Below are 22,269 nucleotides of genomic sequence, written 5' to 3'. Positions count from 1 at the left end.
TGTGGGCGCCGGTGTCTGTGTTTGTTCTGTTCATCTCTGTTTGTAGCTAGGGGTTGTGGGGTTGAAATAACATGAGATCGGGGCTCGTCAGTCCATTGGGGTGGACACAGCCGGGGAGCCCAGATCCTGGATCGTTCTGGTGCACAAAGGGATCTCGAGTGCACCGCCTGGATGAGACATGGCCCCAGTGCTCAGTTAGTGGGGTGTGCTGGCGATGCCCCAAGCGGGGTGGGGGGCTGTGCGTGTGAGAGAGCGCTGGGGGGAGCCAGTGGCAGCCGGGGAATCATTTCAGAAAAATTGTTGGGGGACAAAACTGTGTCAGCCTATGGAACGTTATCTCTGATGATACCCGGCCGGGGGGTGGGGGGAGGACCAATGCTGGGGGCGGGGAACTGCCCCCAGACAAATGAGCCCCCGAGTGTGAGCAGCGTGGAGGGGGTGCCTGTGCACGTCTGCAGGACAAATGGCTCCACTTGTGATTTTATTCCCAAGTTTAAAACAAGTAATATTTTATTTTTTGCATGCAGCGCCCCAAGTCAGTTTACTGCATTCCCCCCCTCCCCTGCATTGGCCCCCTGCCCCCACCTCTGCCCTAGCCCCCCCATCTCCACTCCTGCACTAGCCCCCCACCTTCTCCCCTGCACTAGCCCCTCCTGCATATCCCCCCCACCTTCACCCCTGCACTAGCCTCCCATCTCCACTCCTGCACTAGCCCCCTGCTGCACTAGCCCCCCACCTTCCCCCTTGCACTCACCCCCCAGCTCTGCACTAGCCCCCCACCTTCCCCCCTGCACTCGCCCCCTGCTGCACTAGCCCCCCACCTGCCCCCTGCACTCACCCCTCAGCTCTGCACTATCCCCCCACCTTCACCCCTGCACTCGCCCCCCCGCACTATCCCCCCACCTTCACCCCTGCTCTAGCCCCCTGCTGCACTAGCCCCCCACCTTCTCCCCTGCACTCACCCCCCCAGCTCTGCACGCGCCCCCCACCTTCCCCCTGCACTCGCCCCCCAGCTCTGCACCAGCCCCCCACCTTCCCCCTGCACTCACCCCCCCAGCTCTGCACCAGCCCCCCACCTTCCCCCTGCACTCGCCCCCCCGCACTATCCCCCCACCTTCACCCCTGCACTCGCCCCCCCGCACTATCCCCCACCTTCACCCCTGCTCTAGCCCCCTGCTGCACTAGCCCCCCACCTTCTCCCCTGCACTCACCCCCCAGCTCTGCACCAGCCCCCCACCTTCTCCCCTGCACTCACTCCCCCCAGCTCTGCACGCGCCCCCCACCTTCCCCCTGCACTCGCCCCCCAGCTCTGCACCAGCCCCCCACCTTCCCCCTTCACTCACCCCCCCAGCTGTGCACCAGCCCCCCACCTTCCCCCTGCACTCACCCCCCGAGCTCTGCACCAGCCCCCCACCTTCCCCCTGCACTCGCCCCCCCAGCTCTGCACCAGCCCCCCACCTTCCCCCTGCACTCGCCCCCCAGCTCTGCACGCGCCCCCACTCCCCCAGCGGCGCAGCGGAGCCCGGGGGGGGGCAGAGGATGAGCTCAGGGGTCGCAGCCCGGCCGAGCCCGCCCCCCGGCTCCCCTCCCCGCTGCTCGCCGCCGCGCCGCCGGGGGGGACCGGAGCAAGATGGCGATGCCGCCGCCGCGCCCAGGGTCAGCACCGGAACAGCTCCTCGCCCCGCGCCGCGGCCAGCCCCTGCCCCGCGCCCGCCCCGGCTCCCCGCCCCGGCTCCCCGCCGCCGCCGGCCGCTGAGCGCCCCGGGGGGGGCGCCCCGGGACTCCGCGGGCCGCCCGGGGCGCCGCTGCAGCGGGGAGAGGGTCCGGCCCCCGCCGCTCCGCGGCTGCCTGAGCCCCCCCTGCCTTGCCGCCCCCCCCGCCTTGCCGCCCCCCCCGCCTTGCCCTGGGCATGGCTGCAAAGCGCCTTGCTATTGTCATGTCGCCTTCTTTCCTCCACCCCAGCTTCGCCTTCAGCTCGCCCTTCGACCCCGGTAAGTGCTGCCGGGCCCCGGGGGGCCGGGTGTGTCCGGGGAGGTGCTGCCCCCTGCCCCCCGCCCCCCCGGCCTGCGGCTCCCCTTCCCCGCCCCGCACACGGGGCTTGTCTCCGGAGCGTGTTGTTCTTTGCCCAGGCAGCGGGCACCGAGCCTGGATCCGTCCCCCCCCAACCATTTCTCTTTTTGCACGGAATTAACCCTTCCTGACCCCCATCAGCGCTGTCAGACCCTGGGGGGGGGGCCGTGGTTAAGAGCGGGGGGGGGTGTTCTTAATTTATGTCGGTGTTTATTTATTTATTTTTTATTTTAGCTGCTGCTGCAACCCTGCCATTGTTTTGCAGTGATTTTTTAGGGACCTAAGGGAGATAAATGTCTGCAAAGGGCCGGGCCGATTCCTCAGCCGGGGCAGGCTCTGGGGAGGGGGCCCCGCATTCCCTGGACATCGGTACCTTTCGCCAGATTGGCTCCCCCGGGAAAAGGAACGTTTCTCCAGGGGCCACTCTGGCTGCCTGGGGCCCTGCCTGGCGGGACTGGGAGGAGGGGGTCAGCTTGGGTCTTCCGCCCACATATTGCTTTGAGCCTAAAGGGGGAACCTGCAGGAAGCCAAGCGCCATGTGGCTTGGATCTCTGGCTCTAAAGGGGTGAGGTGGTTAGAGCTCCGCTGTAGGGACTGGGGGTAAGAATGGCTATTCCGTCGGCAATCGAGCCCAAACCTCAGCGTAAGCTTCGCGCGAGCTGCCTTCCCTGCTGCCTTTCTATTGGGATCTCTTGGGTTATTTGAACCTGGGTCCCTGATTCACAGAGGGACAATGTTCCTGCAAAGCCAGGGCTGGTTGGGCTCCCACGGACACCTCTCGCTGTGAGGAATGTCGCTGCTTTTTATCGGCTGAAGGGATGAAATCGAATCTCCTTGCAACAGGCCCAATTTGTTCTGGTGTGCGAGATCCATGATTTCACATTCATTGTCTTACTGGGCACCTACTTGTATTGTCAAAACAGGCTGCAGGCCCTGTGGGGGTTTTGCATTAACTGCCATAGCCGCAGCTGCCGTTGGTTTGTGCCTTCTCGACTTCTTAGCTGCGCAGGGGTGAAAGATGGACTCAACTGGCTATGAAAGAAACATGAATTTGCCTTTAATACCTTGAAATGTCACTTTTATGTTCTCCCCTGGAACTGTCAGACAGAAACGAACCGTTGTGTTTGGTGCTGATAAGAGATCTTGGCGCAATGTCCTGGACTGCTTTTACGGCTGCACTGCGTTTTATTCAGCAACCCTGGCGTCTGTGCTGCCTCGGAAGGCATTTATGTGATTTTAAAAGGTGTGACGAAGGAGAGACTCAAGCAATCAAGCCCCTCTGCTCCCCGTTAAATGTTCATGCTGGATTTTGTTCCCATCAGGGGCCCAGGTGCATTAGCCCGTTGTATAGAATCTGTGAAAAGATGATGGATGGTTAGTGAAATGCTGATGAGCTGGCTTACATTTGATAGCGCATGAGGGGGTAATTAGGGTACAATGCTGACAGTTGGTCACGGAGGCATTTCAGGGAGCTGGATGTTATGTAAGCAGCTGTTTTGTGGCCGTGGTTGTTTTCCATCTGCAGGAGCACACGGCAAACCTGAAAGCGGAGAAATGGCTGTGTTCCTGTTTGTGTCTGGGGCTGGTTTGTGCAAATCTGTGTCATTCTGTGTTTCACTCCTCTGGCAGTTGTTGACGACAATAGGGTGAGGGTGGCCTGGCAGAAACCTCACATGCAGCTAGATGTGTTGAATTCCACATACAGCGGTGACTCAAAAACCTTCCCATACAGGCCCAGCACTGCAGAAGGCAGAGATCGATTTTGCTACTTGTAAAATCAAGAGTGATCCAGTAATGAATCACAGAGCTTTGAGCACACCAAGCTCTATATACATGCAGGTATTATTATGTTTACCAAAACAATGAGCTAAAAAACCTATGTGTGGGTTTGGTTTAAATACACAACCAAACTAACTGCTTATGAGGTTGGTTTCCCATCAGGCTTTGTGTAAAGAGATCAGCCATTTGCATCTGCAAAACCATTTTATTGGTAAAGGGCTAAATTTACATAGATGAAACTAGCAGCTTCCATTGCTAGGCGCTGCACGCAATAGATTTGATGGCCTTGCTCCAGATTCTGCCTGTTAAAAATGGGATCCTTTTTCCCCATCCTCCTTTGGAAAATAAGATTTCTGTGCATCTAGCACAAAGTGTTGTTAGTAACTGTGCATAACCTAGTTCCAAGTGTGATTTTAAAAAACAAAAGCATGTTTGTTCTGCAGGAGACTTCATGGTTTTGTTGAGTTTGATTTGTGCTCCAAAGCAAACCCTTTATTATTTGCATTGAAAATGTTTTGTTACTGGTGATACCAAATACTCAATTTGAGACCCTAATCTCATCAAACGAGATTAAATGGATGCAGTCATTTAAAAATGTATCCATTTTAGGGATTTATACTGCGCTTCTCACCATAGTGACTGATCGCACCCTGGCCTCTGAACATTTTAGTTTGTTGTTACAGATGACTCCTAGAATTACCATCAATGCAAGAAATTAAAGGGGGAAAATAGTGTTCTCTGTTCCCTCATTTTGTTTGCATTGTGTGTTTGATACCACTTCGGGTCAGGTCAGTATGCAAGTTTCCCCAGCTTGTCAGTTTCTTGGGTGTTTCACTGGGACTGGACAGGAGAGAATGAAACGCTTTAAAGTTTAAAGCTGATGCTCTAATAAATTTGTTAGTCTCTAAGGTGCCCCAAGTACTCCTTTTCTTTTTGCTTTAAAGTAGGAGAAGGTCATTGTAAACTCACAAAAATTGGCAGGGGGAGGGGCTGGGTACAGCCTGAAGCTACTTTTGGGTCCTTTAAAAAAAAAAACCCAAACCCAACTAGGTTTCAAGTTGATGGTGTCGCTTTAACTTCAGGGGACTCTGGCCCTCATTCACATGGCCGACAGACACCGTGGGGAGGAAGGAAAACTTGGGAACAAGCCTGTCGAGACATGTGACTGTCAAACTTTAAAAACAATGAAGAGGTTGGTGGTGGGAGGAAGTCACTAGGTGGTCCCAGTGGGATATCTCGGAACGAAATACAGGTTATTTGCAGTGCTGACATTTGTTTCACTGTATCACAGATGGGGGGAGGCATTGGGGTGATGTCGGGGCGACGGGGGGCATCGGGATGCGAAAGTGACAGTGAGGGACCTGCCAGTCCACAGCAGGAGCTGGCCCCTAAGTTTAACCTGCATGGCTGTATTACTGCTCCAGTCATCCCTGAACAAATAACTTCTCCTCGGCTCCCCAGCTCTGTGCTGTAGGTGAGTTGTGCAGCTTGTCTGTCGCTAACCCCTTGAGTGCCGATATACATCAGAATACTTCTCTTCATTGGGCTCTCCTATATTGTTGACTCTTGATCCGTGAACTCCCTCTCTCCCCCACCGTTGCCTGCATCTATTCCACCCTTTGGGATATCCCAGTGCAGGATCAGCACTCGGATATCAGTCCACATTCCTCTTGGATTCCCAGCAGACTTTATCAAATGCCTCCAGAACCTCCTTAATTCTCGCTTGACTAATCCACTAGCCAGACCCGGTCATTCTCTCCCAAAGCCCAGTGGACGTGCAAAGGCTTCGTGGCAAACTCCGTGCCATGCTGAGGACTCCATCCTGCTTACCAAGCAGACTGAAGGCTGTGACTTACCAAAGACCCGCTGGGTATTCAGTGCCTGGATCTTGCAGGATTTCTGTGGAAGTTGGGTGACCATAGGCTGCTTTTTAAATCCCAGCCTAAAACTTCCTTGTGCATGTCCGCGGGGCACTTGGCCCCTGGCTATGCCAGGCCTGAGGTTTAGCAGTGGGGTGAGATATAGGGAGTGGGGCTGGGGGCGTTCTTTGTTTGAGTCGAAAGGAGCCTCAAGCCAACTCCCCCATCCAGGGAAGAGGGCAGCTTATCGGGGTGACGATTCCCCTCCCTGTTTTCCACCCAATGTACTGTATGGTCATTCTCACACCCCTTCCATCCCCATAACCCCCAACCCCCCCCATGCTCATGTGACCCACCCTTGGGCCCTGATCCCGCTCTCTCGTTTTGGTAGCTCCATGAGGACTGCAGTGACCTCCATGGGGAAAGAGGGGTATTGAGGAGGGTCAGAACCCCTCCCCACCCCGCTCCCAGCCTGGCCATGGGATTGGTGCAGGAACAAGGGGCCGTCACTCCCATGGGCTGGGTCCTGAGGGTGTAGCCCATTTTGGGGAGGTGGGGAGAAAACAGGATGCCCAGAATGATCCCCCCCTTCTGTTTGCGAGCTAGACAGGGCAGGGCTGGGGGCAAATGTCTTTGGAGCAGGTTTCGGCTCCCAGCCCTCTCGGCAGGAGCTCCCCTCCCCCTGGGGCTGCCTCTCAAGGGCTTGATGAGCTGGTTCCACTCTCCCCGGAAGTGCCCCGCGGCGCTCGGGCCTGGGTTCCCAGACCTGGGGGTTGCCCCTCAACCTGGCAGTGCTTCTTGGCTCTGGCCTAGGTCCAGACCGCAGACTAGCCCATAACTCCCTTCCCACTGACGTCAGGGCTGGCTCTGGGATTCAGGAGTTCCCGGCTTCTGGAGATTGTTCTCTTGGATCCAGGCCTTGTGCCAAGCCTGAGAAGCTCAGCTGAGCCCTGGGGAGCGGGGGACAGCAGGGATCCCCTCCCCCAGCCACGAGGCCCTGCCCCAGGGGCCCCATGCCCGGTAGCAGTTCTGCTGGGTCAGGCCCAGGAGGGTCTGGGCCTGGGTGATGCTCTCCCTCAGCCAGGACCTTTGTTCTGCTTGTTCAGGGTGAGTCCCCAGCGACAGCCTGTGTGATTTTCTGGTGCAGCTGCCTGGGCCCAAGTCACCCCGTTGGCTGCACTGGGGAGCCGCTTCCCAGGGGTGCCCTGGGCAGGCGCGTTCGCAGTTGGCACTGGCAGCTCCTGGGCCTGCCTCGGATGGAGGGGGTTGCCCTCGTGAGCAGCCATCCGTCTTGGAGAGTCTGAGCCTGGTGTGGGGCCTGCGGATCTGACCCAGCTCTCGGTGCCCTGCCCACCATCCCACCAAGAGCGAGTGCCCAGCCCCAGGCCAAGCAGGGTAGGGTAACCGGAGCGGGAGGCTCCTGCCAGTGTCCATGGCACCTGCGGGCCTGAGCGGGCTCAGGGTGAACTCTTAGGGCTGGAACTTCTAATAACTGGGCCACGGATTGGGCCTGCCCTTGATGGCTAATGTGCTCCAAGCCCGCAGAGCCTAAGCCATGGCTCCCCTCCGGATGCCAGCTCCCCCACCCCGGGCGCTACCTGGGCTTCCTCCGTGGCGAAGTTGCTCGGGGTTTGCAAAGTGTTTCGCTTCTGGGCTTGGGGTGAGCCTGGCGCTTGCTCGCAGCCTGCAGGCTCAAGCACCGAAGGACTCTGGCCACTCCTGCAGGGACAGCCAGGATGATGGGCTGGCCACGGAAGTGAGGGGGTTGTTCCTGGGGTAAGACATAAAGTGGGCAGGGGATGTGCAAGCTTCTCCTACACCGCTTTACTAATGCCCCTCAATCCCGACTCACAGCGCCCCACGATTCTAAGCCTGGGCTCCCCACACACTTCACTGTTTCCTTCCTGACCTGCAGCATCCGTCTGTTCCTCTCCTGGCTGGACACTTCCCACTGTCCCCACTCAGGCTGGGAGCAGATGCTCCCTAGCCTTCAGGGCAGTCACGCCGTTGGCCTCCTCTGCCAGAGCGCAGCGCTCCAGAGGTGAAAGGCTGGCGTGACCCAGTGACCCGCCTCTGCCTTCTGGTCAAGAATTTTGACAAAGATGCAAACTGCTCTGGGCTTTAGAGGCTGAAGAGCCTGCAGCAGAGACCGAAAGACAGTTCAGTGCCCTGTTGGCCCGTGCACATAGTCCGCGCCAGCGTCTGTCTCGCTTGCCTTCTCCAGGCCGGTGCAAACATCCACGTGTGGAAGAAACCAGCAATGTTCAGTCTGCCAGAAACAGTGGGGCTCTTGGTGCTGGCCCTGTGGCTACTAATGGGACTTGGTTGAGCAAAGCAGCTTAAAGCCTGACATCTGACCTACCTTGAAGCTCCATAAATAGCTGTGTTTGGCTGCTGCTCTGTGTTCTCAATGAGAGAGAGGGAAGGTGAAATGTTACAATGCTAATAAAACATTGATCGGACCTGGGGCGGCTTGAAATGGCTCTGGGATGATGCATGGTAGGTTCCGGAAGCTGCTGTGGTTTGATTGCGCCCTTTGCCTTCAGTATGCTTTTTGCAGGAGGGCCTGTGTGGCCTCCAGTCCTGGCGACAGTGTTTCTGTGAATTCTAAGGGCTGCCCGTGGAAGGCGACAGTTTCGGACTAGACATGAGGTACAGCATCGAGCAGTGAGGGGGACTGACCCCTGGACCAATTTACCAAAAGAGCTGGGGGGAGTTTTCAGCACTGGCCGTCTTTTTAAGGCAAGAGCTGAATATCTTCCCAAAGGCGTGCTGTGGCCCAAGCAGACGGGATGGGCTGGAAGCAGGAAGGCCTGGGTGAGGGTGTCTGGCCTGGGTTACTCAGCAGGTCAGACTAGATGACTGTGACTCTATTAATGCCATTGGAGAGAGGTTTATTTTCTGCCTTTACATTGTCACAGGCTGAGTGTGTGCAGGCGGCTGGGGAGCGCAGGGACGGTGCCCTGCTTTCTCAGGGGAAGGTGGGAACCGGACCAGCCCCGCCTTCGAGAAAGAATCCAGCCGAAATGCCCCCTGGTTTAAATAGGACACGTGAGAGTGCGCCCTCTGCAGGCTGTGCACAGCATTTCTTGCACCAGTGCTGGGCCTGGAGTTGTTCGCAGGGCATGGGTCATGTGGCCTGGCGTGCGTGCAAGGAGGTGGATGGAAGCCCTGCTAGAATCATGACCGGCAGAGGGGGATTGTGACAGTGTCGTTCAGAGCACATTTTTATCCCGTGGGACCCCAACGTGACTTGCATGCTTACGTTGTTACGCCGGCTAGGCCCACAGCATGCTTTACCCACCACTGAAATGCTGCCCCCTCTGGAGCAGAACATGGCAGCAGTTTAACAGCTCTGCTTGCAATGCTGTGGAAGCTTTCAGGCCAGGAAGCGAAAGGGGTGACTGGGACTGCAGACAGGCAGAACGGAGTTACCCCTGGTTGCAGTTGCTTGGGACCCTGAGGTTAACAGAGCTGTCAGAGAGAGAAATATGACACTCCTGTAAAGTGTGAAAAGCCAAGCAGCAAACAAGCCACCTTTGGCAGCTCTACAAACCCCAGAGCGGGAGCAAGGCAGTGAGTGGCTGCGTTGGGGCAAGGCAGTGGAGCCTATGAAGTATCGAGGGGAGATATGGGGTGTGCAGTTTGCATTCTGGTTGCCCTTCCGGGCAATTAGTTAGTATCGTCTCCCATAGGCTCCGTTGGGCCTCATCCATCCACATAGCCGGCTGTGCTGGGCAGACCTGCTCTCAGCACACGGTATCAGATAACCCCGAACGAGCCACGCGGGGAGAATCTGTGAAGTGGAAAGAGGTTTCGGCTTCACAAGTCAGCTTCAGCTAGCACAACTGGATCAGGTCTGCCCAGAGAGCTGGAGATCGGGGCAGGAGGCTGTAAGGTGGCTCATTGTATCCCCTTCCCCTGCACCAAGAGAGCTGTAGTTGCAGGGGGGGAACTGTAAGATGGCTCATTGTACCTCCCCCCCCGCAACATCAAGAGAGCTGGAATTCACCGGGGGGCTGTAAAATGGCTTATTGTGCTCCCCTACCTGCATCAAGAGAGCAGAAGATCACGGGGGAGGTGGCTGGAGATGGCTCGTCATCTCCTCTCCCCAGCATCAGGCAGGGCTGTGGCAAAGGCTGGGTGTTTTGTATGCTAGCGTTCCCTTCAGCCAGCAGCCGGGCACAGTCTCTGGCTGCTGGGCTGGCTCTGGGTGCTAGGGCAGCCCCAGGAACGGTGCTCTTGGAGCTCTGCAGTGCAGCAGGCTGCTGTCCTGTGGCGGTGGGGCTTCCGGATCAGAGCGGCGATCGGTGGCGCTCCACGTTGTGTGTGGGTTTGTTCCCTATCCTCTCTCCACTTGGCCATCCCCTCTGCTCCCCTCTCTCCCTGCCCCGGCATGGGCGATTGCATTTAGGATGACAATACAAATCCCCGTCAAAGCAAATGAAGGGCAATTAATATGTGAGGTTGCAAAGGGCTCCAAGCTCTCGGGATGCCGAGAGCCCAGTTCTGAGTCATGGAATCCTGTCCCCCCACCCCCGGTTCCTGGAACGTGATGTGCCAGAAGGCCCTGCGGGCTGCAGGGAAGGTTTATGTTCAGGCTGCGCCAGGGCAGGGGAGGCGGGATGGGTGGCCGTTGGAGACGCTGACTCCAGTGGTGGTTGTAACGGGCTGGGTGATCCTCGGTTGCAGGTTTAGGGAAGGGCGAGGTTGTTGTTCTTTACGCTGGGTCTGCTGTCCCCAGCCCATTGGGTTCTGGACGGGGTTTGCAGACCCCCCCCCGTCTGCCTTGCAGCAGCGCATGTAGCTGGGCTGTCGTGTCGGGCCACTCACATTGTGTGTCAGGAAATTATTGGACTGGGTAATCATCTCCCTTGTTCCCTGGCCTGTCTCTCCAGCGAGCAGAGAGAGCCAGCTGGCTCTGTGCTCGGCACCCTCTCCTCCCATGCCGCGTCCATGTCCCTGCGAATGTGTTCTTGGTGAGTTTATAATTAGGGTGCAGAACAGGTGGTGAAAGTCTGAGTGTCAGACACGGTCCGTGGCTGCAGGGATCCGGCTCTGGAACAAGGATGGCCGAGCAGGGCCTCTGATTGCAGGGTATATGCTATGGGAGTTCACTGCGGCAGGGATCTGCCTGCTGGATGCATTGCTGTGTGCTCACAGCTCAAGCACAGAGCCCTGGAGGTAGGGTGCTTTACGGAGAGCTGGGGGGCGGGGGAGAAGCACAGTGAGGCGAGGGGAGTCTGGTGCTTACCCAGCACTTCTGACTGCCGGAAAACAACCCCCCTGGGGTGTTAATCAGTGCGCTAGTCTCAGGGAAGTGCTATGGGCTGGTGCTGCTGGGCTGTCGGATGGCAGTTACTGGATAACAGCGTCTGTGATCAGTGGAGCGATCAAAGCCAACACCGAGCCCAGCGCAGGATTTATATACTGCGTGGGGTTAAAGGCTCTATGTGCGCAGGGAAGTGAGCCCCCGGTGCCTGTAACGGGTGGTGGGCATCGCCGGCGAGAGCCCAGCGTGTGGCACGCCGATCCGCTCACCTGGGAAGCGAAGGGAGGAAGGGACTTGGGGCACCGGAGCAGCTGGTGGTTCAGCCCAGGGAGCAGTGGCTCTTTGCTGTTCCTTGTGCTGACTTCATTTGATTTTTAAGAAATAATCCGCTTAAAAGCTTCCGGCCGCATCACTGCTGCCCCAGAACTGCCAGCGCGCAGCCCAGAGCACCCCGACCCATGGGCAGGTGGTGCTGATCCTGAACCACGTGTGATACTGATCCCCCCCCGTGCTTGGCCCCTGGGGTTTGCTTCAGGCTGGCGTCTTCCCCTGGACAGGATGATCACCTGCAGCTCCCCAGAGAGGGGACTGAGCCCTCTGGGCCACACGCTGCCAGGTGCTGATCAGGGCCTGGGATGGTGATGGGCCCCTACGCAGACAGAAAGATGGCCATGGTGCTGCTAGCCATCCATTAGAGGGTGACAGTTGATTGGCAGATGATGCTAGGGGGGTTAGCCCATACTGTTCAGTCATCATGTCCGGGAATCCAGTTCGGCTCAAGGTACAAACCGGAGCTCCATGTTCCCCCTGTTCGGTGCAGGTGGCTTTAAACCCTGCAGCTAGTGTGTGCTGGGGAGGGGAACAGAAGTCCCTGCAAGTCGTAGCCCCCGCTGGCAGGGAAAGGGGGTTGAGGCTGGTTGTAGCAGAGTCCTGCATTTTGCCTTGTTCCCTTCTTCCCACAACCAGTTTCTCTCTCGTCACAGCTGAGTGGCAGCATCCTCCTTGAGAAGCAGGTGGTGGTTTTAACTACAGAAATGAAGAGAAATTCTAAGGCAGGCAAATGGACTTTTCTGAAGCATTTCTCACAAATGGCTTACCAGAACCAGGCCCGATCCATGTGGGTACAAATGAAGGGAGGAGGGAGAACGTCCCTTACGCAAGACTTTCTGGCTGGTGCTTTGTTCTAGCTTTGTTGAACCGCTGCGTAGAACCCAGAGCAGGCAGATGCTGGGCGAGAGATCTGCGTGCACATGGGCTTTGTAAAATCCATATCGTGAGAGTCTGGCCATTTCCATGAAGTTTTTTGTGTAGCAAACTTTGTGAATCAGAACGAAAAGCTGGGTTATTTCCCTTATTTATTTTTTAACTGATTGGTTGATTGCCTCACCCTGCCTTCCCCTCCCCTCAAAACGTGAACCAAGTGCCAACCGCTGAAACAGGTTTTATTGGTAGAGGAAGAGCCTGATTCTGTGCCTGCAACTCCCCTTTGAAGCCAGCAAGCAATCCAAGTGCCATGTGCGTACAGGCCTGGCCTCTGAGACACGAACATGCAGAGATCCTGCATTGGTGCAGTACAGATAAAAGCCCTTAAGCCCAGGAGTTATTTTTATCTTTAAATATAAACAGGTGATGTGGTGAAACTTACAGTCAACTATTTGGGGCCAGACATTTAGATTTACGCATGCAGAAATGTGCATGTACACTGTACGCACCAAGAAGAAAAGGAGTACTTGTGGCACCTTAGAGACTAACACTGTTACTTGGATTGTTCGCACAAAAGAGCCGTTGTGTGTCTAGCTGGCCAGTTAGCTGAATGAGAATTTATTAGACACACAGTTGCGGTGTTTGCACTCGTGTGTTTCTGCTTCACTGGGCTTGTGTCTTTAGGCCCACGATAGCACACACACAGTTCTGAGGCAATGGCCTTTGTCCTGTGGGGAAGGAGCATTTGGAAGGTTGCTTCTGGCATGTCGGTGGTTTTTTAAAAAGTGGTGACTCTTGGGAAGGGTCAGGAATAAATTCCTTGCCAGGGCAGCATGTTGCTCATGCGTGTGCCCCCTGGGACACCAAGGCCGTGACAAGCTAGGAGCAGCGCAAGAAAGAAGAAAGACTTAAAGACAAGAGCAAATGTACGCTGCAGTGCCTGGGATTTGCTGCATCTTCGCTTATTGCTCAAGAGCCCAAGCCGGGCACTGCAGGGACCCCTGTGTGTGTGACAAGGAGATAAAGCCACCGTGTCCAACCACCAGCTAAGACTGAGTGGCAGGAGCCTGCCACATACAGTTGGACTTTAATGGTAACTTTGCCACGGCCCGTCAGAGTCACCTATCAGACAGGGGTTGGGCTAGGATGAGACACTTCTGAGCAAACCCTGCAGTGCTGGCATGGCCAGCAGAGCGCTCTCCTCTGGGGAATCCTGGCTCAGTGTCCCAGGACAGCATTGGGGGCACAGTGCTTCGGGAGATGCTGTCTTTCAGATGAGGAGGTTTGAACCAGCTTTAGAGCCCCTTCTTGTAGCATTGCTTAGCAGTTATCCATCAGCCCTTTCTGAAAATGGGTTGGTATCATAACCCATGAGTTATCAGCTGGGGAAACCAAGGCACAGAGAGCTGACCTGATTTCCCGCAAGGTCAGTGACAGAGCTGGGATTAGAACCCAGGAGTCCTGGCTCCCGGAGTGGTGCCCTATCTGTCAGACCATGCTGCAATGGTGGGACTACTGGGGGGCATTCGGCCTATGGAAATTCTCCCCAGTGCAAACCTGACTGCAGCCAGCAAATGAGGTCAAGACTACATTCGGAAGGAGCCCTGCCCCTGATGTGTGTTTGGGGGCTGTACCAAGGGGAACGGGGAGTCTTGGTCTTGGGGCTTGGCAGATCGAAAGCTTTTCCCCTTGTCACGGAGTCCCCATGTGATGCTCTGGAACTGCTCCCTACGAAGCCAGGAGGACTCTGGGGGAGCCTCCTCTCTGGGAGCAGCCTGTCTGCAGGACACACAGCTCACCCGGCTCCCCCCTTCCTGGGTCTGACCTCGGAGCATTCAGCATCCTCTCCCCCTCCGTGCGCTTCCCACAGCGAGTCCGCCCAGGCGGGGTCCTGGGGAAGCCAGAGGGTCCTGCCCCCCAACTTCACAGTCAGACGTGAGTCTCAGCCAGCCAGTAACACAGAAGGTTTATTAGACGACAGGAACATGGTCTAAACCAGAGCTTGTAGGTGCAGAGAACAGGACCCCTCAGCTGGGTCCATTTTGGGGAGCAGTGAGCCAGAGAACCCTGTCTGCACTTCACTCCATGTCCCCAGCCAGCCCCAAACTGAAACTCTTTCAATTCCCTCCTCCTCTGGGCTTTGTCCCTTTCCCGGGCCCGGAGGGCACCGGATCCCTTTGTTCTCCAACCCTTTAGCTCTCACCTTGCAGGGGGGAAGGGCCCAGGCCATCAGCTGCCAGGAAACAGGGTGTCGGCCATTCTCTGTGTCCAGACCCCTACACACACCTGCCCTCTAGGGCTCTGCAACAATCACACACCCTTATCCCACCCTTAGATACTTAAGAACTGCCTAGGGGAAACTGAGGCACCCCCACACTATTCAAAGGAAACATTAAGAACAGTCCTGCTTCTTCACACCCCTCCATCTTTGCTTGGAGATTCGCTCTGGTACCTGGGGCTGGGAGGGTGGGGTGGTTGCAGGTCACCTTCTCCCTGCTGCTCCATTCTTGCAGGCAAGCCATGAGGCATTATGTTTCGCGAGGACCCGGGGCTGGCCGCGTTCCAGAGAGCAGCGTTTTAGGCTGTGCCATATCAGAGAATGGGCAGACAGAGGCAACAGGCATTACATAAGAACGGCCACACTGGACCAATGGTCCATCGAACCCAGTATCCTGTCTCTGACAGTGGCCAGTGCCAGGTGCTTCAGAGGGAGTGAACAGAACAGGGCAGGTATTGAGTGGTCCATCCAGTCATCCAGTCCCAGTGTCTGGCAGTCAGAGGTTTAGGGACACCCAGAGCAGAGGGTTGTGTCCCTGCCCATCCTGGCTAATAGCCATTGATGGACCTGCCCTCTGGGAATGTGTCTAATTCTTATCCAATGCCTGGGCATTATGGTGTCCCATTGATAGTCATTACCGCTATGGCCCGTGTGCCCAGTCCCTAGTGAGGAGCTAGGAGTGGCATCACTTTGCAGCCTTCGTTTGGAAGGGTTGCGTCACCCTGGCCAGCACCCTTTAAGCGGGCTATATAGGGGGGAGGGGTGTCAGTTCCCATTGACTTCACCTGGGGCCAGGCCTGTAACAGAGATTTTCTGTTTGCTACTTGATTTGCTTCTGCATGGGCCCCTGCTTGTCTCTGTCGCTCAGCTTCAGAGCTGAGGCTTCTGGTTTTGTAACTGCACTGATCACGGCTGATAAAAATAGTCTGCTCCTCTCCATGCTGCTTCTCCCTGCATGTTACATACAAGCTCCCCTGACAAGCGCTGCCTGGCAGGTCTGCTCCTTGCCTCTGCCATCAGAATGTGCAGTTCCCTTAGTCTGGCGCAGGGAGGTGTAACACCCGGGTGTGCAGTAGAAAGGTTCGGCCCCCTGGACTGAGCCCATTGTTGGTCAGCTGTCAGACGAGCCCTGGGGCTCCATGGGCAGCCCTGCCCAAGGGGCGGACGGCATCAGATACTGCACTGGGTTTTGCTTTATTGATGTGTGTGTGTGTAGTGCCCACTGGAGTCTGTGTGGGCTGCGTCCGGGTACCTGAGGATGCAGATTGGCTTAGGGAGTCTAGGGGTGTCTCTGTGGGGGCCTGCCAGCCCGGGCAGCGTACTTTCTGTTTGATGCTCTTGCCACCTATCCTGCTTCAGCGAATCGCTCTCTGGCCTTTCTGACGTGCCTGCCACAGCAGTATCCAGGTGTCATGATCCCCTGGAGCAAACCAGCCTCAGCTCTCAGAGTTCCAGTGCACCGTGCAGAGGGAGCTAACGGTGACATTTGAAGAGGCCCTTTGCTCTCTAGACTGTCGCCTGCGGGTTTCTGGCCTCATGAAATCGCTACCTCCGCAGCTGACAAGGGAGAGGCTTTTGCTGGCTCTGGAGGCTGCCGGAGCTTTTCAGTCTTCGGCCATGGTGACGTGAGGGCTGGAAATTGGTTAGGAATGTGCACAACCCCCACATTCGGGTCGCATCTTTCCCTGGGATTTCCCCCTCGCCTGCAGCTGCGGGCTTCCCAGGGTTTGGATGCATTCACCCATCTGACAGCCAGACCCGAGGGCCTTCCGGTCTTTTGGTGTTCTAACCTGCAGTGAAGGTGATGGGCGTTGATGGCTGCTAGGACTGGATTGGCCTCCCTGGTCCTCTGCAGTCAGTGCTTCATGGTGATCTGGACGGCATGGGAGCCCCAGTGGAACGGGATCTGTAGAGTTCATGGTATGGTCAGAGCTCCTGTGGGGCAATGGCTTCTTGGGTTATTTATCTACTGGACCTTTATCTCACCCCTCAATATTTCAGATGGGGGGGGCTGTAGCAGGGTTTTGGAGACCTGAGATTTAGTGTGGAGTGGGCGACCTCGGATACTGCAGTGCTGGATGCAGTGTGAGAACCTGACTGGGATGGAATTGGTTTAATGGTTATTTGCCATTAGATTAAGGATGGGCAGGGCCAAAGCTCCCGCCAGGCACCAGCTGCAGGAGCCTTGATCTAATGCTGGCTTAGCTCACACCTGAAGAGCGGGCAGGGTGGCAGGCGGGACACCGGGCACATGTCAGCCACATGCTGGGGGTGCAGCTCTGCCCTCACCCCTGGTGAGTCAGTGTCAAGATACAGCTGCTGGGTTAGTTTGCAATTGGGGTGAATGTGTGGTTGGCTTGGCTGATGGCGGGAGGCCCTGCCCTCTGCCTGGGGAAGGCTCTTGAGGTATAATCAGGACCTTTGCCTTCTGTTCTGCACAGCTCCCCTGAGTCCCTAGCCTTGACTGGAGTGAGATCAATACCTGTCTGTCCGTCAGTTCCAGTATGTGGGGTGATGGGCAGTCCACTTGCAGGTTGTCTGCATCACGGGGGTCAAAAGCCCCAGATGGGCTGGGGACTGGTGATCTTTGCACTGAGGAGATACCCAGCCATGGCTTGGAGTGCGCACATGTGACTGCAGGACCCTGGAGCGTTCAATCCAGTGCCCGGGCAGCTATGACTTACGGGAGGGGGGCATTCCAGCAGCGGAGAGCTGTGTGCTAGTGTAGGCGTGGCCCCTGCCACTCACGCCAGCTATTTCTGTCTGACATGGTTGGTCAGGCTGCTGCCAGCCCAGCGCCCCTCACCCTCCTTCAGCAGTCTGTCTGGAGTAGCTCAGTTGGGAGAGTGTTAGACTGAAGATCTAAAGGTCTCTGGTTCAATCCTGGGCTTTGGCAGGTCCTTTCATCCCTCTTTGTGCAGGGGTGTCTTGTTGCAGGGAGGATAGCTCAGTGGTTTGAGCGTTGGCCTGCTAAACCCAGAGTTGTGAGTTCAATCCTTGAGGGGGCCATTTAGGGATCTGGGGTAAAAATTGAGGATTGGCCCTGCTTTGAGCAGGGGGTTGGACTAGATGACCTCCTGAGGTCCCTTCCGACCCTGATACTCTATGATTACCCTGCCCTTTGTTAAGATCACACTGCACCTTCCCCTTCACCTTCACCTTCAGTCCCAGTGGTGCGTGCAGAGCCCCAAAGCATTGTTGGCAGCAGAAGACTTCCTAGACCTACATGGTGTAGTTTTGCAGGTAACCCCATAGGCAGGACCTTCTGCTGCACTTCAGGAGGGGAAGGCAAGGATGGACCCACCATGGCCCTGGCCCCTGGTGTGGCATCACCTCTCATGGGCTGTTCAGTGTGACGTTCTCTCTCCAGGATAACTGATCGCTAGGTGGTTTCAGAGAGTTCCCGCCATGAGGAGTTACGGCAGATCCATGCTGGAACGGCACCTCTGGCAGTATTTAACTGTCCTGTTTGATTGTTAATTGAGACTCACATAAATGCCGTTCATTGGGTAGTGCATGATATCGCGCGACAGCTGGCAGAAGCCAGTCACTTTTCATTTAGCAGTGGAACGTGAGCTCAATTCCATAGTTTGTTAAAGGCTGTCACCCTTCAAATTGGTCCCCCTCTGCCCTGGCCTTCATCCCCAGATCCTTTCCTGTCATTAGTTTAGACACTTTTACATTGGCTGGTAAAGTGATGGCCAAGTTGACAGCTTAGCTCTGCAGCTGGGAATGAGTAGAGCACAGGGAGTGGGGGAAGGGGCCTTCTGCGGCTCACAAGGCTAAAAGTCACTATCCCGCCTTAGAGACCCAAGGTGGGGGAGGGAATATCTTTTATTGGGCCAATGGCTGTTGGTGCAGGAGACAAGCTTTGGGGCTACACAGAGCTCTTTTTCAAGGGCTCTCTGTACCCAGAGTTTGCAGCTGGGCCCAACCCCGATTGGGATCTGGATTCCAAGCCCTGATGTCAGGAAGAGGAATGCAATTGGTTGGAGTGTGGGGAAGCCCGGCATTTACATTCTTTCTGGAGTGGGAGCAGAGGTGGTGTCTGGGATGCAGGAATCCTTGCTGAGGCCCTGACAGCTGGGACACGTTGGATATCCAGAGAGCAAGTTTCGGAGCCACTGTCCTGCTCAGACCAACTTGCGCCTAAGGGCTCCAGCAGTTTAGTCTGCACCATGGAAATGGAGGAATATCATCTGATCAGCCCTGCAAGGGGCTTGGGGACATGCTGGACCCTGAGGCCCTGTCCTGTCTGCCTGGGTTGAAATCCGTGTCACAGTCCCAGAACCAGGCCTGCTGCTGCAGGAATGGCTCATGTTCCTGGGGATGTGGCCGCTTGTCACACCCTAGCGCGTTGGGCGTGGGCAGTGAGCTGAGCCCCTGTTGGGATAAGCCCCCGAAGCAGGAATACCCTCTGTGTGCAAATGGCCCAAGGTTTTCTGTAAGGTGGTTAATTTCCCATGTGAATTCCCTGCTGGGAACCGTTGACGGCTTCAGTACAGCCCAGATGGTGGCTAAGCGAGTCACCACCTTCCCCTGGGTAGGGAGGGGTTTTGTTCTCCACGGTGGATCCGGCCAGGGCATGAGGGTTAGTTCTGTGTGTGGACGCCAGCCCGATGGCGACAGGTGTGAATCCCAGTGGAGACAGTAGAGCCAGAGTGGGCAGGGCCTTTGGGATGGAGTTAAATCCATCAGCAATCCCTGGGGCTTCTCCCCCCCCATATCTCCCGGGTGACACAATCCAAGGGGAGCAAGGTGGGTCTGGAGGGGACCGGAGCCTGGTGGAGTGGCGGCCCTGTACTGTGAGGGGGATGGGTTGGCCTGTGGCTCAGCTGGACTAACAGCTTGTCAGTCCCATTCCCCAGCATCGCCGGCCCTGTCAAAGGAAAAGACCCAGTTTCTGCACCTCCCAGTGCACATGCATTTGGCAGGAGCCTCGGAGGCGCATGGGTTCTGGCGGGGAGGGGGAGTGCTCTGTGGCGAACGCGGCTTCATGAGTCACTTCACCCCCGGGGCGCAATTAACTTCTAATAACCCCCTCCCCGGCCCAGCAGATCTGCTTGAAACCAGAGTCATCTCAGAGCCTCCCTGGACAGAAAACAACCCCCCCCCATCTGCGACTGAGCCCCAGCATGGCTGGGATAGGGGAGAGGAGCGGCTGGGAAACACGGCTTGGAAATGTGACCTTTGAGGTGAGGTGTATCCAGTGCCCCTCACCATGGCATCTGGGCCCCACAGCAAACTTGGGAACAGTCAGGGAACACTCATTGGTTTTCCCTCCAGACACCCCATTCGGTATCCTCACCCCATGCAGGGGAGCCGCCACGGCAACAGGGGCAGGGAGCCAGGCTCTTTAGCTTCTATACCTGGCGGTATTTCTGAATCACCCCGTGCCTCAATTTTCTCATCTGTTAATTGGGGGTAATACCAGTGCCCTCATTGTGTGGGGCCTAGGGCAGGGGGCTGTGAGGCTCCCTGGACTGTGTCTAATGCCCCTTGGGACTCTGATGAGCTGCCCCGTAGAAGGCGAGGGATCCCTTCCCATGTGTGTTCTCCGTGCCAAGTACAGCCGCCTTGCTGGCTGGCTGCATCTGGGCGAGCGGCACTCGTGCCCTGCAAGGTGTAAAATTGCTTTCCTGGACTCTGCCCACAGCTCTGGGCCCTTAATCTTCCTTGGGATTAAAGTGTCAATGCAGGGGGAGCTGCCGGGGGAGGGCTGGACTGTTGGCTAGAAGTGACACTGGCGCTGGCTTTCTGCTCTCTCTGTGCCCTGGCATGCCCCCCAGAAGCCTCCAGACGCTGAAGAGTGGAGGGAAAGGACCGGCAGAGGAGTGGCATCCTGAGCCCAGCTAGTGCCTGGCGCTGGCACAGCAAAGTGCCCTCCTCGTCCCAGGCAAATGGCTCACCGGGCGCTCTGCCCCTTCCCAGCTCTCAGACCGTCCTCGGGCCAGCTCTGTTCCCGGGGGGAAGCAGGGGCAAGTGACTCTCCCAGGCCAAGAGTGTGAGTGCTGGGTGGGGCTGGGCTGACACCAGAGCTGCATGGGTCACATCCTGCTTCTGGATCCGCACTGTGTGCACGGCTGTTTTCTGCCTGCTTGGGCCCTGGGGCATGGGATGGGATCAGTAGCTGGGGGACAGTAGCTGATCCCGGGGCCCTATCTTCCTCTGCAGGTAGTACTGATGGGGAGGGGGTGATGTGTGTTGCAGAGGGTGCGCTCTCAGCAGGAGGGGGTTGGTGCTAGAATTTTGCTGATTTGACTGTAGGGTGGGATTTTCAGACGCTCCTAAGTGCATCAGAGGCACAGATCTCATTAAGAAAAGGAGTACTTGTGGCACCTTAGAGACTAACAAATTTATTAGAGCATAAGCTTTCGTGAGCTACAGCTCACTGTAGCTCACGAAAGCTTATGCTCTAATAAATTTGTTAGTCTCTAAGGTGCCACAAGTACTCCTTTTCTTTTTGCGAATACAGACTAACACGGCTGCTACTCTGAAACAGATCTCATTGACTCACAGTGGGTGTCGTGCTCCTAACACATCTCGGAGCTTGGACCAAGTGGGAATTTTCTGTAATACTTTTGATGATGCTTGTGTGTGCCTCAGTTTCCCCTATACTTTGTATTGCTTCCCCCTGGAGGATAAGGATTAAGTTTGCTCTCAGGGCAGGCTAAAAAAAAAGCAATCCAAGAAGACAATGGGACGGCCCAATTCCCAAAATATTGACACCCAGCAACCAACCACCCAGAGGGAGGGGGATTTCCCTGCCCTCAGCAGGCCCCAGTGTGAGAACAAAGGACTGGGAGATGGAAGGGCAAGAGCTGGCTGCTGGAGGAGGCTGGGGGCTGTTACCTGGGAACTGACTATGGAAGGAAGTCAGAGAGGCAGAGCCTGCAAATGGAGGTCACTGCAACTTGGCTGGTGGATTGCTCTGGAATGGCCAGGATGGTCTAGGCCAAGGGTAGGCAGCCTATGGCCTGCGTGCCAAAGTTGGCACGCAAACTGATTTTCAGTGGCACTCACACTGCCTGGGTCCTGGCCACCGGTCCGGGTGGGCTCTGCATTTTAATTTAATTTTAAATGAAGCTTCTTAAACATTTTAAAAACCTTATTTACGTTACATACAACAATAGTTAGTTATATATTATAGACTTATAGAAAGAGACCTTCCAAAAACATTCAAATGTCTTACTGGCACATGAAATCTTAAATTAGAGTGAATAAATGAAGACTCGGCACACCACTTCTGAAAGGTTGCCGACCCCGGTCTAGGCTTTAACCATCAGTTCTGTGCTAACCTCAGGACTTCCTGGGCCGTGTGCCAGGCAACGAATACACCCGGCTGTTCAGAAAACGCTGGTTCAGTGTCACTATGAGTACGCAGTGAGCTGCATTCCTCCCTGCAGAGTGGGCAAGTCTTGAGCAGGGCTCTGTCTCTGATGGGCTCACTGAACAGAGCTCACGGTGTGAAACAGGATTGCTGGGGCCCCAGAGGGTCAGTCTCTGAAGGTGGGGAGGCTGCAGGGCCTGCCCTGAAGGAAGAGTGAGACCCGTTGGGGATCCCCCAAGAGACTGATCCATGTTGGGGCTGTAGCTCCGATCCTGTGGATCTGCGACAGCTGCCTTTGCAAATCGCACGGTGTGTTTGTACAGTCTATAGCCAGTGACTGCCTTGCCCAGTACTGAAATGCAGCCTGGTCTGGTGTGAAACGCGGCTGTAGTTTGACAGCAGTCACCACAGCGCACTGAGAATAGCAGCTCAGGGAGGCAGAATGGAATTACCTGGATTGCAGTTCGGCCAGGGACTG

The 22,269-nt window shown here is 56.2% G+C and overlaps 1 protein-coding gene and 1 non-coding gene across 3 annotated transcripts in view; both read left to right on the top strand.

Annotated features, from left to right (window-relative positions):
* The first annotated feature begins 1,874 nt into the window (after window positions 1-1,874).
* The window catches only part of AATK (apoptosis associated tyrosine kinase), a 58,747-nt gene continuing 38,352 nt past the window's right edge, over window positions 1,875-22,269 (top strand). Inside the window, exon 1 of one of the 2 annotated variants that reach the window (XM_038372190.2) lies at window positions 1,875-1,991. In XM_038372190.2, coding sequence (XP_038228118.1) covers window positions 1,910-1,991 — 82 coding nt within the window. In that variant the 5' untranslated portion in view covers window positions 1,875-1,909. Of the gene's footprint in view, window positions 1,992-2,910; window positions 2,929-22,269 lie in introns of those variants that run through there. The other variant, XM_043496355.1, reaches the window with a different exon arrangement.
* Window positions 17,284-17,357, top strand: TRNAF-GAA. Its single transcript has one exon. It is a non-coding gene; the product is annotated as a tRNA-Phe (tRNA).

The sequence above is a fragment of the Dermochelys coriacea genome, chromosome 14 (genome assembly GCF_009764565.3).
Source record: "Dermochelys coriacea isolate rDerCor1 chromosome 14, rDerCor1.pri.v4, whole genome shotgun sequence".
Taxonomy (NCBI): Eukaryota; Metazoa; Chordata; order Testudines; family Dermochelyidae; genus Dermochelys; species Dermochelys coriacea.
Note: the sequence above shows the minus strand (reverse complement) of the source record. Positions and strands in the feature narration are given on the sequence as shown.